At 37.5% G+C, this 16541-nt stretch overlaps 2 protein-coding genes across 2 annotated transcripts in view; one reads left to right on the top strand and one right to left on the bottom strand.

The window, feature by feature from the left end:
- Positions 1-487: 487 nt before the first annotated feature.
- Positions 488-12043, bottom strand: LOC107560743 (glycogen [starch] synthase, muscle-like). The gene is made up of 16 exons (XM_016245000.1): positions 11963-12043; positions 10763-10881; positions 10655-10659; positions 8541-8732; positions 6162-6347; positions 5764-5908; positions 5372-5489; positions 5161-5281; positions 4901-5007; positions 3011-3070; positions 2736-2928; positions 2476-2602; positions 1849-1944; positions 1557-1720; positions 1326-1406; positions 488-783 (listed from the first exon to the last, which is right to left on the bottom strand). Exons 2-16 carry the CDS (start codon positions 10878-10880, stop codon positions 571-573), a joined length of 1926 nt encoding a protein of 641 aa, XP_016100486.1. The 5' UTR covers position 10881; positions 11963-12043; the 3' UTR covers positions 488-570.
- Positions 12044-14960: 2917 nt separating this feature from the next.
- Positions 14961-16541, top strand: part of LOC107560742 (DNA polymerase delta catalytic subunit-like) — a gene marked incomplete at its 5' end in the record, with an annotated part of 6095 nt that continues 4514 nt past the window's right edge. The window contains 3 exons of the mRNA XM_016244999.1: positions 14961-15055; positions 15168-15282; positions 15371-15500. Of these exons, the coding sequence (XP_016100485.1) occupies positions 14961-15055; positions 15168-15282; positions 15371-15500 (340 nt within the window). The remainder of the gene's footprint in view (positions 15056-15167; positions 15283-15370; positions 15501-16541) is intronic.

The raw sequence follows: 16541 nt of genomic DNA, 5'->3' as shown, positions 1-16541 counted from the left end.
TTTAGATTTGAGACTTTAGTTTTTGCAACTTTACAGATCTTCTTTATGCACCAAGAGCTTGTAACATTCCAAAGAGAAAGGAAAAATTGAAATCGCATCATATGACTCCTTTAATGATAGTTAAAGACAAACATGTCCTTAGTCAGTAATTTTTATTTTGTTTATTTACAAACTAAAATTCTAATTACCTATGATATTTTAGGTTTTTATTCTTCTGGAGATGCCAGAACCTGGAGTCACCAGGTCAGAGAGTTTGTTGGTAACTTGAACCATAGGGGTCTGCTTTGAACGTTTCATACTTGAGGGACTCCATACACTGTGCAGGTCAAGGTGTATGAACATGTATGTGTGTGTGTGTGGCGTCTGTACGTGTTCTGCTTCAGATATGTGTGTGTGAGCGCACTTACATGCTGGGATGTGTACATATCTGCTTTTATATACATAATATGGTAATGCACATACATGCTGATGTGCCTTTGCACGTGTCTGTGTGTGTGTGTGTGTGTCACAGTGTATGTAAGTGCCTCACAGTATAAGCAGTGCGTGTATGTATGCATGTAGGGGTGTGTTTTAGTTTTTCTCAGGAAGACCAACTGTCTGATTCTTGTTCCGGTTCGGCAAGTTGAACGGTTGGCGGATGTTGACCCGGTCTTTCTCCACCTCCAGATCTTCATCATACGGTTCCTCTTCATCTTCAGCCTCACTGTGATGAGGAGACGAGTGAAGAGAGTGGGCGGGAGACGGGGGAACTGAGGCGGGCCGCGGGTAACGGAAGCCTGTGGCCTGAATTATGTAAATAAAAGAATAAATGTCAACAAATATTTACATCTAGTTTTAGACAGCTGTCTAGAGCTGTCAGAGATTCTCAATCTTTTTGACTTCAAGGCCCCACATTGTCCACAACAATATTCAAAGGCCCCATGACTTGTCCAGTTTTATTTATTTTTACTTTCAAAATATTTTTAACTGAGTAGAAAAATGTATATTGTAAATATATTAAAATTACCATGGAAATTAAGACTCAAGTAATGTACATGACTATTCCTTGGCTAGAAATCACATTTTTAATATCTCATATATTCAGGTTTTTCATTGAGGAGGTGAATTAAAACAAGATATATCTTGATTTATAGTTTTTTATGTTAATTAAGTTAATTGTTGTTTTGTCTAATTTGAAATAATTTTAAGTCATCTTGAGGCCCCCTTTGAGGTCTGATGAGGACCCTGGTTGAGAATCGCTTTTCTAGATCATTAAACTTCAGATTTTTATTAAAATAAAACAAATAAACTCAATTTCAATATTATGCTTCATCATTTTAACTTACGGAAGTGGGTTCTTGAGGCTCATAGATGTAAGTGTCCGGGAAAGCTTTCGCTAAAGCCATATGGCGGGCAGAAACATAATACTAAGAAACAGAAACATGCTATATTAGTTCATGAACAATAAGCTGTTAGCTTTATTTTGATGCACATAAAGTTAATTGGACACATCTGGTGGCTGACAGTACCGGATGATCTGAAAATTCACTGTGTATTTTGTGTGTGTGTTATCTGACCCTGCCCAAATATCTCCAATCTAGCAAGTCACTGAGGCGCTCTGTCCGGTTCCTCTGAATGATCCTCTGCCTGCGGCTCTGCTGACAGAACTGAAACAGGAAAGACGTCAGCTGATTACAGGACTCATCCACCCCACGATACCGTCGATCCAGAATATAGATACCTGAAAGAGAGGGAATTTACAAGAATGTGCATTACACATAATGAAATGAAATAAATCTGATTCAAACAAAAATGAGAAAATCTTGTAGGTAATGTTCATCATTTCCATCATATATGTACAACTCTCACCGTAAGCTGATGGGTCGGCAATGTGCTCCTCCATGAAACAGCCAAATCCTGACAAGTTAGTGGAGACCGATGGGATGCCCATCACTGTACACTCAGCTGAGAAAATGATGCGTGCATTGTATTGAGTGGACGTTATTAATACATAATTCATACAATATCATTCAAAAGTTCGGGGTCAGTATTTAATTTTTTTAAGTCTCTTCTGCTCACCAAACTGCATTTAATTGATCAAAAAATCTGTAATATTGTGAAATTTTATTACAGCTTAAAATTTCACATGATGCTTCAGCTCAAGAAACATTTATTATTATTATCAATGTTGAATACGGTTGTGCTGCTTAATATTTTTGCTGCTTTTTTTATATTTTTGTGGAAACTGAGATACAATTTTTCTTTGATGAATAGAAAAAAATATTTTTTTAAAAATTATTTACTGTCACTTTTGATAAATGAAATGCATTCATTCTGAATAAAATGTATTTCTTGTTACTATAACAGAATATATAATTTCATGTATTAAAGCCATGTACTAAAAAAAGTGTTACAATATTACTGACCAAAGTTTTGAATGGATCATGCATGTACATAAATATGTACACGGTACACTGGTAGTGTGTGCAGTTTTACCTGGTGTGTATCCCCAGGGCTCATAGTAAGATGGAAATACTCCAAGATGGCAGCCTCTCACAAACTCCTCATAGTCCATTGGCAGGAGAGGAGAAGTTGAGGAGAGAAACTCTGGATGGAAGATTACCTAGTTAAGAATATGAGGCATTAAAGTGGATTCAGTTGTTTTTCTACATAAAGAATTAGTGCACCTTTAATTACATTATCCATTATAGTATAGTTATCTGAGTGAGTGTGTGTGTGTGTGCGCATGTACGAACCTTGACTCTGTCCTGAGCACTGTTAAAGAGGCCGATACGGCGGATGCAGTTGAGGATGGGGTCACTGCTGTCCTCCAGCATGTTGTGAGTACAGATGGGGGGCAGGCACTGGCGCTGGGTGGCGAAGATGGCACGTTTCATCATGGTGAAGTCCTCTTTATCTAACATCTTAGACACATCAGGCAGCTGTCCTCTAAAAACAAGAAAGCAAGCAATGTCACTCCTCAGAAGAGATTCATACATTTTTTAAAAACAGAACACAAAAACCAACTCACACTAAAAGAGATTCGTAGAGTTTCTTCCCAAAGCGCTCCTTCACAGTCTGTGCAGTGTCCCTGTCAATACAACAAAGACGGAATTTCACAACAAAATTCATTCACTGTTTCAACAGTCCCTGTGTCCAAGTAAAAATTTGGGGAAAATTGTATATGGTTTTTGAACAACATGAGTGCGAGTAAATAAGAAAAGTTAGTTTTAACCATTTTAACTACTCTTTTCAATCAGGTGACATTCTGAATACTGTTTAAGTAAATCTATAAATAAATAAATATATTCCTTTCTACATCATCACACATCCATCACTGCAGAATGGCAACAGAAAACAGGCAGTTGTGTTAGGATGCTCTAGACCAGGGGTTCTCAAAGTCTACACTCAAAGGTCCAAATCTGAACTTTCATCAGTGTCAAAGGTCCGGACCGGAACAATTAGTTTTTAATAAACATACATAACATGCATAACAAATAAACATTGTTTTTTTGTTTTTTTAAATAAAGTGCAAAAGTGGCAAAACAATTAATTTAAGTGTCAGCAATAGAGGTCAACCCAATAAGGGTTTTTCTCTGGCCGATGCCGATATTTAGAAATCAGGGCAGCCAATGGCCGATATATGATGCTGATTTTTTTTGGCCGATATGTTTGGCCGATTTTTTTATTTTTTTTTTCTTTCTCATAAAAGCGAGTTTGAATAAATGATTATTGCAGGGCACAAGATGGTAATAGTAGTAGTAGTAGTAGTAGCCTAAATCACAGCAATAATACATGGCTCCAAGCACCTTCTCAAAACAGTTCTGAAGCATGCTTTGTGTTTATGTTTGCTGACAGACACCAGTGTTTCTTCCAGACTTGCAAATGCACATCCATTCTCCGCCAGCAGGAGGTGCTGTTGGAGCGGAGACATAGCGGTTTCCCCGGTAACGGCTGTAATCAAATACAAAACGCTAGGAAAGACGAAATGAAAATGACAGCAAAGCTTTTCTGAAGACGGTCGGTTCTTTTCAATTATACATTCATATAAAAAAAACTGAGCACTGCTTTTCTTTTGGAAAATCTATTTGTGGCGGTCAGTTTTGATTCTGTGACGGGCCGCCACAAATAACTCAATATATGGGAAACACTGGACATAAATCTAAGTGATAACAAAAATAAATAAATAAATATTTACTCATATTACCTGTGAAATGTCGTCCGATTATGTCAAAGGTCATAGGCTCACTGGATGTCATGACAACAAATGTCATGAAGCAAAAGTTTCAATATCTCGCCTTCACTTTAATTTCGGACCATCTCCAAAAAGACATTAAAAAACTAAACATATGATTTACAAGTTTAACATGCATTTATCAAAGTAGGAAATAATTAGTGTTCTTGAAATACGGATCCGGATCCGGATCCGGACCGCAGTCCGGACTTTGAGAAGCACTGCTCTCTAGACCATTGTTGTTATTGTTAAGTACAACTAAAACTAAAATGATTACAAATTGTTTTCATTAGTTTAATTTTATAGTGAGGTAGATATGTGGGGGCGTGTTAGAACGAGCCGTTTTAGGGGGGTGTGGCAGAGTCTTAACTTTGATAAAGAATATCTCTTTGGTTTTGAGACTTTAGTCTTTGCAACTTCAGGGATCTTATCTATGCACAATCAGCTTGTAACACTCCAAAGAGAAAGGAAAACTTGAAATCGCATCATATGACCCCTTTAAACTAAAATTAAAATGAATAATAGAAGCTAATGCAAAATATTAATAACTATAACAGTATATAAATAATACTAAATTAAAACTGCGTTCTAGACAACTTGGTTGAACTTGGTTGTTTATATTAAGTCGGCTGAGCTAAACGGTGTCATTCATGTTAGCAGTCCTCACAGTGCAGTTGTCATGGTTACCAGAGCTGTTTCCGTACGGCTTGGCCCTTCAGGGTCTCCACGTTGAAGTTGTTGGTACGAGCAGGCATGATGAAGAATGCTATTATGGTCACTTCGCTGTGATTCACCTGGACATACAAGAATAGCGTTTCAGATCAAGGTCAAATTTAAACCTTTTCTAACAAAGATTCTTCATCTTTATAACATTTTGTGTTCGCATTGTGACGTATTGTAACATTTTGTGTTCGAATGGACAAACAACCAAAAACACAAATACTTACCCTCAACAGGTAATTAAGTCTAGCCAATGCTTCAAGAAAGAGGTCAGCTCCTTTATTTGAGAATTCATAGCGTCCAGCAATGAAGAGAAACACTGTCTTGTCAAGGTTAAAATCTAAATGCCTGTACACAAAACAATAAGAGAAAACATGTATGACAGAGTGTTTTGCTTACGGACACATGAATATGATTGCGTGTCTTATGAGCTCGGACCCGTAGAAATGGCCTCTGACAAACTCCTGGATGCGCGCTTTACTCTGAGCGTGGAGGTTCTGGAACTCGTGCATGGCTGAGAACTTCTTCACATTCAGGCCATTTGGAGTCACGATATCTGACAGAAAAAGATGAACGTCAATAACTTTGACAAATAAACCAAATAGAGTCAAAAAGCAGCAGCTTCCTGGCCAAAGTCCAGTTCTGAACTAAATCAGGAAGCATCCACAGTGATGAAATGAAGCCAGAATCCTTTTCTAATGTCAGATCAATCCGCACATGACGACATCTTAAATTATATCATCTGACTGATTCATGACTGCATTTTGTTGCCATTAGGATGCAGTGTTACAATCTCTTGAGGAAACAGTACAAGCAGAAACTTAAGTCACCTGGTTTCCGCTTTAGTAAGTGCTCGGCTTCAACGGCGGTGATCTGAGAGACGGTGGTGAAGACGTGTGCACAGCGGGCTGCTGCACGCTCCAGACAGTACCGATGATAGATCTGCCTGTCACCTGCCTCTTTATCCACATTGAACTACACATGGAGAAATAACGACAGACACTTCAGGAAGCTTTCTTTAACTTAATTCCATGAACTTGTCTCTCTCTATGCGTTTATCCATTTAGAGCATCATCTTGGTGTCAAACCTTTATGTGCTTAAAAATAGGGAACATTTTCTAAAGAAATCTGATTCTATCTGGCTATGAGGTGTGGGTTATAATAAACAGCATAAATAGTAACAGAGGACGTATCATTTATCCACAAAAACACATTCTCTCGCACAAACCTCAGCGAGCTTGTTGTAGAAGTCAACGCTCCCAGCACACAGGTATCGGCCGAGCAGCGTGGCGTGTGTGGTGAAGATGGTTGCTACGGGTAACTGGCGCTGCCTGCATAAGACGAGTCCTAAACCCGCCAGCCACTCGTGAAAATGCGCTACAATGTGAGGAGGTTCGTCACACTGAGCTGCAAACTGAAACACACATATTCAAATTATAATTAATGAGGATTAATAATATTGTGTCTGTGTATTGGGGGGGGTTGTGTCCAAGTTTCAATTTTAAAAAAATGTGATGTATCTTTTATAAAAAAAAATTAATTCACTGGATAACCAAAAACAGGTAATAGGCGTAAGAATTAAATTTCTATTATTATTATTTCTATTGAATTTCTATTAAATAACTATAACTTTTTTTTTCCTCACTGAATTATGTTGGGAACATAACATGCGCATTTACAATCACAAAATTAATATTAATATAGATATCATATAAAGACAGAATGAAACACACTTCCCGTGTTGTTATAGTTAACTAAAATTAAAACGTTTTTGTAAATTAAAATAAAGCTGAGATAAAACACAACATAAATATTAGATGAGAAGTGTAAACTTCTAAAAAAAAAAACTTACAAGGCAACTAACTTAAATAAATAACTTTGTTGTTAAAGTACTAAAATTACTAAAACTAAAAGTTGACAGAGTGTTTTGCTTACGGACACATGAATATGATTGCGTGTCTTATGAGCTCGGACCCGTAGAAATGGCCTCTGACAAACTCCTGGATGCGCGCTTTACTCTGAGCGTGGAGGTTCTGGAACTCGTGCATGGCTGAGAACTTCTTCACATTCAGGCCGTTTGGAGTCACAATATCTGACAGAGAAAGATGAACGTGGGTATCTTTAGCAAATAGACCAAATAGGGTCAAAAAGCAGCAGCTTCCTGGCAAAAGTCCAGTTCTGAACTAAATCAGGTAGCATCCACAGTAATGAAATGAAGCCAGAATCCCTTTCTAATACCAGATCAATCTGCACATGATGACATTTTAAATTCTGTCATCTGACTGATTCATGACTGCATTTTGTAGCTATTAGGATGTAGAGAAAGCAGTACAAGCAGGAACTTAAGTCACCTGGTTTCCGTTTTAGTAAGTGCTCGGCCTCAATGGCGGTGATCTGAGAGACGGTGGTGAAGACGTGTGCACAGCGGGCTGCTGCACGCTCCAGACAGTACCGATGATAGATCTGCCTGTCACCTGCCTCTTTATCCACATTGAACTACACATGGAGAAATAACGACAGACACTTCAGGAAGCTTTCTTTAACTTAATTCCATGAACTTGTCTCTCTCTATGCGTTTATCCATTTAGAGCATCATCTTGGTGTCAAACCTTTATGTGCTTAAAAATAGGGAACATTTTCTAAAGAAATCTGATTCTATCTGGCTATGAGGTGTGGGTTATAATAAACAGCATAAATAGTAACAGAGGACGTATCATTTATCCACAAAAACACATTCTCTCGCACAAACCTCAGCGAGCTTGTTGTAGAAGTCAACGCTCCCAGCACACAGGTATCGGCCGAGCAGCGTGGCGTGTGTGGTGAAGATGGTTGCTACGGGTAACTGGCGCTGCCTGCATAAGACGAGTCCTAAACCCGCCAGCCACTCGTGAAAATGCGCTCCAATGTGAGGAGGTTCGTCACACTGAGCTGCAAACTGAAACACACATATTCAAATTATAATTAATGAGGATTAATAATATTGTGTCTGTGTATTGGGGGGGGTTGTGTCCAAGTTTCAATTTTAAAAAAATGTGATGTATCTTTTATAAAAAAAAATTAATTCACTGGATAACCAAAAACAGGTAATAGGCGTAAGAATTAAATTTCTATTATTATTATTTCTATTGAATTTCTATTAAATAACTATAACTTTTTTTTTCCTCACTGAATTATGTTGGGAACATAACATGCGCATTTACAATCACAAAATTAATATTAATATAGATATCATATAAAGACAGAATGAAACACACTTCCCGTGTTGTTATAGTTAACTAAAATTAAAACGTTTTTGTAAATTAAAATAAAGCTGAGATAAAACACAACATAAATATTAGATGAGAAGTGTAAACTTCTAAAAAAAAAAACTTACAAGGCAACTAACTTAAATAAATAACTTTGTTGTTAAAGTACTAAAATTACTAAAACTAAAAGTCAATTAAAATAAATTAAAGAAATGTAAAAAAAACTATAATCCCAAAAGGACATAACAAAATTACTAAAACAAACTAAAATTAAGATGAAACTGACAATACAAAAATAAGATTTGAAAATATTAATAAATACTATAATAGAATATAAGTAATACTAAAACAACACTGCACACCTCTCCCAGTAGCCATGCAGTGAGGAAGCCAAAGAGAACAGCATCGTTTGCCTCTCTGTCGAACCAGGGCACACCAATACTGAAATTCTCCCACAATTCAATCTTCCAGCGGTCCAGAGACCAGGCAGTGAAGCCCACATCTAGCAGAATCACATATGGAGAGCCTTCAATCAGCCATCGACCAAAATATACCTAGAGTAGAAGGGAAAAGAAGGAAGGAAATTAGAAATTGTCAATTGTCAATTTGCTAGACATTAAAAATGATACCATTCAACAGAAATAGTATACTGATAACTAAGACCTGACATGTTCATAAGATCTTCACACAGTTTTGCCCCAAATTTTCAAATGATCACAACTCACACCATTTGGGAGGCAACTCCCGGTCTGTTAGTCTTAAGACATCATTGTGAATCAACAACAGATGAAGCCACATGGACAAGCTAGCAAACATTTTTAGTTAATACATGCTATGAAAAACCTGGATGCTTGACTTCGATTTACACAAATTAATTTCTGTTCAAACTCATGGCAAAGTGACCCTGCAATAACGCTGGTGCCAATTTACACTGTATCTCTCAGGGGAAAATTCCTCAAAGAACTGAAATAGACCTCAGTCTGGCTGTCAGACACTGATATAGCCTTTAACCTTTAAAGGGGTCATATGATGTGATTTAAATTTTTCCTTTCTCTTTGGAGTGTTACAAGCTCTTGGTGCATAAAGAAGATCTGTAAAGTTGCAAAGACTAAAGTCTCAAATCCAAAGAGATATTCTTTATAAAAAGTTAAGAGTCAACCACACCCTCCTAAAACGGCTTGTTCTAACGCCCCCACATGTCTACGTCACGATGTGGGATGATTTGCATAACGCCGCCCAAATGTTCACGCAAAGAAAGAAGGTGTAACTTTTATTCTCGCTGTAGTTGAACACTTGGCAGTTGAGTCATGTGGCGTATAGGTTTTTGTGGTGTGAAAACAACAACAGTATCTGGTTTCTGGTAGATGATTGTCTCTCATAAAGTGCTTCAAAATAATTAGGATTAAAAACATGTTGGTGTTTTTATTAATACGGACAGATCCATCCATTTGATAATTTTTTGGTTTTTATACATTTTAGTATTGATGGATACATTACATTATATCAAAAACCTCAATATATTGACACTTTCTACGGAAAATTCAATAGGATATGTAAAATGCAGTATGGATTGTTTAGCTCTGGTTACTGATGCTTAAACCTTTAACCTTTCATGAAATAGAACACTCAAACATTATAACCCTTAAAGTCTTTATCTCCCACTTGGTCCTCAATTTAACAGAGTAAAAAAATCCACAACTCCTAAACAGTTTCAGGAATTTTACTAGGTCAGGAGATGCACACAAAAAATAAACTGGACATATACTTTCAATACAGTCTTATACAGTATTCTTCCTATAGTCCTATTTGTTTTCTGTGTTCAAAGAGTAAATGGTATCAGGTGGTATAAGGCATCCATGTGCAAAACAAACATGGTATTATGCCCAAAAGACTATAGTATATATACTTTAGCACTTTTTTGTTAATGTGCACTCATGATATGTCAATGGAGCAATGCAATAAATATCTTAAAAACTAAATTTACAATACTGCTCAAAAGTTCAGTTTTTAAAGGAAATTAATACTTGTATTATTTTATTCAGCAGAAGAACATTAAATGGATCAAAAGTGACAGCAAAGGCATTTATAATGTTAGAAAAGATATCCATTTCAAATAAATGCTGAACTTTCTATTTATCAAAGAATCCTTTTTTTTATTTATCTAAATTGACAATAAATCTAATCTAATTAACAAATCTAAGTTAACATCAACAATAATAATGAATGTTTCTTGAGCAGCAAATCAGCATATATCAGAATGATTTCTGAAGGTTCATGTGACACTAAAGACTGCAATCATGATGCTGAAAATTCAGCTTTGCATCACAGGAATAAATCACATGTTAAAATACATTAAAACAGAAATCAGTTATTTTAAATTGTAATGACATTTCCCAATATTACTATTTTTAATCAGATAAATGCAGCCTTGTTGAGCATAAGAAACTTCTTTCACAAACATAAAAAAAAATCTTACCAGCCCTAAACTTGAATTTTAGAGTAGATCTTTGAAGATATGCGTGTAAATGTGTACAATGATACATTAGCATTGAAACATCATATCCAAGAAAAGAAACATGCACACCTTTATTAGCGACCTCCCATGCGATCTCGAACAGGACTGCATCCTCCCGATCAAACTCTTCATCCCATTCCTCCAGGCCGGACAGGGAGGTGACCGACAAACTGCGCGCCAGTGGCATGCTGGGTAATAATAAAGAACACAAGAATAATATCAATCAATCGATCCATGTTTTTAGATTAATAGTCTCATTTAAAGTAATATGCAGCTTATAGCCATCATATAAATGTGAACCTATGATGTGCCAAAAGCTGTCGACATCAGTATATGACCTTCAAGCAAGCACCACACACACACACACACACACACACACACTTCCTCATTCTCTCCTGAAACAAAATTATATCAACAGCAATTCATTAAAATGACTCATCTTCTAACATGGCTCACTGGCTCTTCCTCTCTCGGATTTGCACACACAAACACATTTAAAAAAGCCTCTCTAGTACTATGAGCAAGTCCATGTTCAAATTATATAATATGTTGAGATGTCTACAAATACATAATGACACTGTGCCTTCACCTCAAGTCTAGGCATGACCTTTTACAGTCTATGATCATAACACCATGTAATCAGTCAGACCATCACTTACACACCCTCCACTTTCAACATACCTTGAGCAACATGAGGCCTGTTTTACGAGAAAGACAGAAAGTGACTGAGAGATGGCGTTTAAAGTCCCTGTAAACCCAGACAGGCTTCATGAATGACATAACGGTTTTTTAAGGTCCTCCATACAATATAAACACACCTTCACTTGCTACATGGATTATGAAACCACTATGTAGTGTTCTTAAGTGTTAGTGAAGTGTCACACACAGTTTATAACCGCTTTCTTTCTCACTCAGACGCAGACAGACATGGTACGTGCGCTTCGACCACACAGTTCAACGCAGAACGTCACCGTCACCATAACAACAGAGCAAGTAAAGCGTTTTTCGTGGACATAAATATAAAAGTGCGTTAAATACACGGGTGCACACGATCAAAAAAGTCGCAAGCTTTTCCTCTGCACGCTCGAGGAAGGACGGACGGACTGGCCAGTCGAACACGGGCTGCACAAGTGGGTATGACCCTGATAAATGCGTGACAGGAATCACGGGCTTCGCAGATGGATGGTAACGTTTCTCTGCGGGTTTTAAAACACACGGACATGTAATTTCAGACTGACAACACATAAATGCAGTAAGTTATGCACTCACCCTGCGGTAGCGTCCTCTCCTCGCTCAGCGGCGCAAGCCTCGCAGTCACATCTGCTGGAGTCAATCACCAGAAGGAAGATTTGACAGTGGGCGGGGTCTCCTGCGCAAATTCTCCTTGTATTATACGGCAATTTGGCTGTCCGTCAGGGTGACAGCTAGCACGCGACAAGGTGCGTCATAAAATATGGGCGTGTCTTATCTGACGCTGACTCCTCCTTCTTGATCTCTCAGTACATGAAGGAGCAGCGTCTATGGCAAGCCGTTTTAGCTTAAAATATCCCCAGTGTTACTCATCGTAATTTCATTTTTACTAGTAACGATTCAATTAGAGAGCTCTACAATTAAATTCTTACTAGTAACAATGCCAGTTAGAGAGCTCTCTAATTCAGTTCTTACTAGTAACAAATATAATTATAGATCTCTCCAATTCCATTATTACTAGTAAGAATTAAATTAGAGAGCTCTACAATTAAATTCTTACTAGTAAGAATTACAATTACAGAGCTCTTTAATGCAATTCTTACTAGTAACAATACCAATTAGAGAACTCTCTAATTCAGTGCTTCCTAGTAAAAATGTAATTACAGAGCTCTCTAATTAAATTCTTACTAGTAAGAACTGAATTAGAGAGCTCTCTAATTATAATTGTTACTAGTAAGAATTGATTTAGAGAGCTCTCTAACTGGCATTGTTACTAGTAAGAATTGAATTGTAGAGCTCTCTAATTTAATTGTTACTAGTAAAAATGCAATTACGACGAGTAACACTGGGGATATTTTAAGCTAAATACGGCTTGCCATAAGCGTCTCCTCTTCCCCAAAGAGAGGCGTTTACCTGTATGAACAATTTGATTGGCTAAACATAATGTTGGGAACAATTTTGCATCCCTGCTACTTTCCTCTGGCAACTCGCAAGGATAGTAAGCCGTTGGCTTTTGCGTTTTGTGCGCACTTTAAACTGCACTCCCTCAAGAAACTAACTTCTGCCTTGATCATTATAATCAACGACTATGCTTGTACAGTACATTCATTACAGATTTTTTGTTTTAATAACTTGATAAATGTTTATTTTATTATGTAATGTATACAGATATTCTACTATTGTTTCTATTACTTTTCTTATTTTATTCATTAACTAGCACTTATTGTATACCGTTTTATTGCTATTTTGTTATTTTAATAATGGTATATTTCTTTTTCTTGTCATTGCTTGTTTTGTCTGTAATGATTTGGCAATATTATATGTAAACACAAGCATGATAGTAAAGTACTTTAAAATTTAAAGTGACAACTATTAATGTATATGCTTAATGTATATAATAAAGTACTTTGGTTTAAAAAATATGACTTGCATAGTAATTAAGGATGTAGAGTAATTTTTTTTTTTTTACTTTTATGTATGACATATTATTTCTGTATTATTTTTTATCAAATGGAATGTAACATTCAACCATTTCTGAAATAAGTAAACAAATTTTCAAGTAATTATTTAAGTAAACAGTTTCAGGTTCATGTTCACGTATAACAGCAGCATCAAGTATTTCAATAAATATCTAGATATGGGGAAAGTACAAAGAGCTCTTTGGCTGCATTTAAACTGTAAGCGCTAATTTGTGGCTTTATTATTATTATTATTTGTCTAATTCTGACACACATTCGATTATCTATTCATTTATTAAAACATTGTTTTTATTCGCTCTTCTCAAACACGACCCTCTCAACATAGCAGTAATCGTCGTCAACATACAAGCGATTCACTTCCTACATTTCGACCAATTGCAGTCCTTCGTGGACCCTACGCAATTTTACCGGGAAAACGGATGTTGCTCTGGTCCGGTGGAAAGTGACAGTCAACACTGTGAAGTGGCGGGAGATTTGTCAAGCACATATGTGGAGTAATAGCGATCGAGCTGGAATAAAAGGTGAAAGATTATGAATTTGTTCAGTGGCTAGAGTTCACCTAAATATATTAGATTGCCTGATGCACCTCGCGCGAGTTTGCTGCGCCTCTTTGTTGTTTTGCGTGTTGCTAACATGTTCTGCTAAGTTTCTCGTTTGTCCAGTTCTCCTAGTGTAGTATTTAATAATACGCAATGTGAAAGTAAACATTATGAGTCTAAATCTTGTTTATGTGATCTTACTGTTGCTGAATAATGTTTATTTTGTTTGCTGGATTTCCAATCAAGATTAATTATAGTTGAAATAATACTTGTGTGCAAAACTTAAACAATCTGTACGTTGTGTATGTTGCTTGTTAAACGAAATATTGCTGCTTATGCACAATACTTAACAATGATGTTGACCCAACCTAAAGACACCCAGATCATCAATAACAATAGCTTCTAAATAGTTGTTAGTGGGACTAGTGACAGAGTACGTTTTGCAAATCACTGTAGTTTTATTCGTAACGTTTCTGTCAAACTCCAGAAAATTAACAGAACAGACAGTTAAGCAGCTTAGTTTGAAAGACTCCTTTACTTATTTTTACGCCTGTTTCATTAGCCCCGCCCATTTTATGCAAATCATATAATTTTTTTTATTACTCCTTAAGGTTGTTTTGATGTTATTCTTTATTTTTGAGACGTTTAATCGTGTGGCGTGCACTATGTCTTCACTTTGTTATATTCCTTTATAAATTATATACTTTGTTGTTACCCATACCTGAGTTCAACACTTATTCAGTTGGCAAGATAGAAGTGACTGTTTTTAAGTGTTTGATTTGTTCATAAAAAGCTGACATTGTTTTTGCAGGACTGCTTTAGAATGGACTTTAAAAGGCGCAATGGAGGCCCTGCAATGGGTGGGGCTTCACAGGCCAAGAAGGGGAAAATGAGCACCGAATGGGAGGATAGTCCCTCCCAGTTTGAAGAGGAACTCGCTCTATTTGATGAAATGGAAATGGAGGCGGAGTCAGAGGAGGGCCAGGCAGGTCATGATGTCATTCCAGTGGGTTAGTATGTGTTTTGTCTGTGACTTTGTAATTAATTAAGTTGCATTCATTATACTCCCAAAAACCAACCCATGAATACAGTTATGCAAGCTTCGCCACCCAAAGCTACCAGGCTTATGAAGCCAACATTGACTTTGAGATCAGGTGTGTGTTTTGTGTGTACTTGGAAGTTTCTGAAACTGGTGGTGTGTGGTGGACATTGCTTGCTTGACCCGACAAAGCATCTGAGATATGCTGTATGTACATGTGATGGCAGGTTCATGGTGGACAGTGATGTGGTCGGTTGCTGCTGGATTGAGCTTCCTAAAGGGAAGTACAGGCTGAGGGAGGAGAGAAGTGAAGGACAGACAGGCTCAAAATATCCCGGAAAGGTCAAAACAACAAAACAAAAAACTGTGATGTATTAAACTGCCACACTTATCTGGTGTGTCTTTAATCTACTGTATATCTCTCTCTCAGGTGTCCCTGTGTCAGTACGAGGTGGATGTGGCATGGAATGACTTGGTCAGTCATCCAGCTGAAGGAGAATGGCAGAGGATCGCTCCACTCAGAGTACTGAGCTTTGATATTGAGTGTGCTGGCAGAAAAGGTGTGTGTGTGTGTGTATTTTTAACTTGTTTAGGCTGTTTTAGTTTAGCTTATTCTGGTTTCAGTGGCAGCCCATAAAACCACATGGAGGAAAGTTGTGTAAAAAGTTGTGAATCTGACACACTGATTGTGTTTGACCTCAATATTTCTGGTGGAAATTTTAGTATCACTATCATCACTATTTGTGACCCTGGACCACAAAATCAGTCTTAAAGGGGTCCTATTATGCTCTTTTACAAAGTCTTGATTTTGTTTTGGGGGTGTACTAGAACATGCTCTCATGCTTGGTGGTTCGAAAAACGCATTCTTTTTCACATAATTTACATTATTACAATAGCTCTCTCCCCAGGCAGGCACAAACGGCTCGATTAGTTCCGGCTTTGATGAAGGTCCGCCTTCCGAAAAACAAAATGTGTTGTGATTGGTTAGCTTTCCCAGTGCGTTGTGATTGGTGAACAGCTTAGACGGTGTTTCAGTACTGCCACGCCCCTTGCTCCGTTTGCAACCACTGTTTCCGGACATCATCCGCTTTCGGAAGCCCGAACAAAGACGTTTGGGCACGGAGGTGAAAGAACAGCGTTTCAGGCAGTCGCGCACCGGACGAGAAGCGCAGCGTCACGCCACGGCTTTAAAATTCAAATACATTATTTTCTATGAGTGTAGGCACACCGGCGGCCCCGTTCGGCATCTGTCCGCGGCGCCCAGCTACGTCGTGTTATATTTGTAAGAATTGTTCTAGACCAGCGGTTCTCAATTCCAGTCCTCGCGTACCCCCACTCTGCATATTTTGCACGTCTCTCTTGGTTAACACACATGATTCAGATCATCATCTCGTTAGAAGTGAGCTCCGTGCATGAACTGTGTTCCGATTGACATGCTCCCTACTCCCTGACCTTCAGAATATTCATTACAGATTTGCGCCGCTGCCTGCAGCGTCTTCACACACATATGAAACTTACTAGAGAAGCATGAAGTGGGACATAATATACCTCTGTAAATAAATACAATTTAAATTCACGTCTCGCACACTTAAATGCCCTTT

The sequence above is a fragment of the Sinocyclocheilus grahami genome, unplaced genomic scaffold, assembly GCF_001515645.1.
Source record: "Sinocyclocheilus grahami isolate Dianchi unplaced genomic scaffold, SAMN03320097.WGS_v1.1 scaffold741.1, whole genome shotgun sequence".
NCBI classification, from domain to species: Eukaryota; Metazoa; Chordata; class Actinopteri; order Cypriniformes; family Cyprinidae; genus Sinocyclocheilus; species Sinocyclocheilus grahami.
The sequence above is the reverse complement of the archived record's forward strand: the minus strand, read 5'-3'. Positions and strand labels throughout refer to the sequence as shown.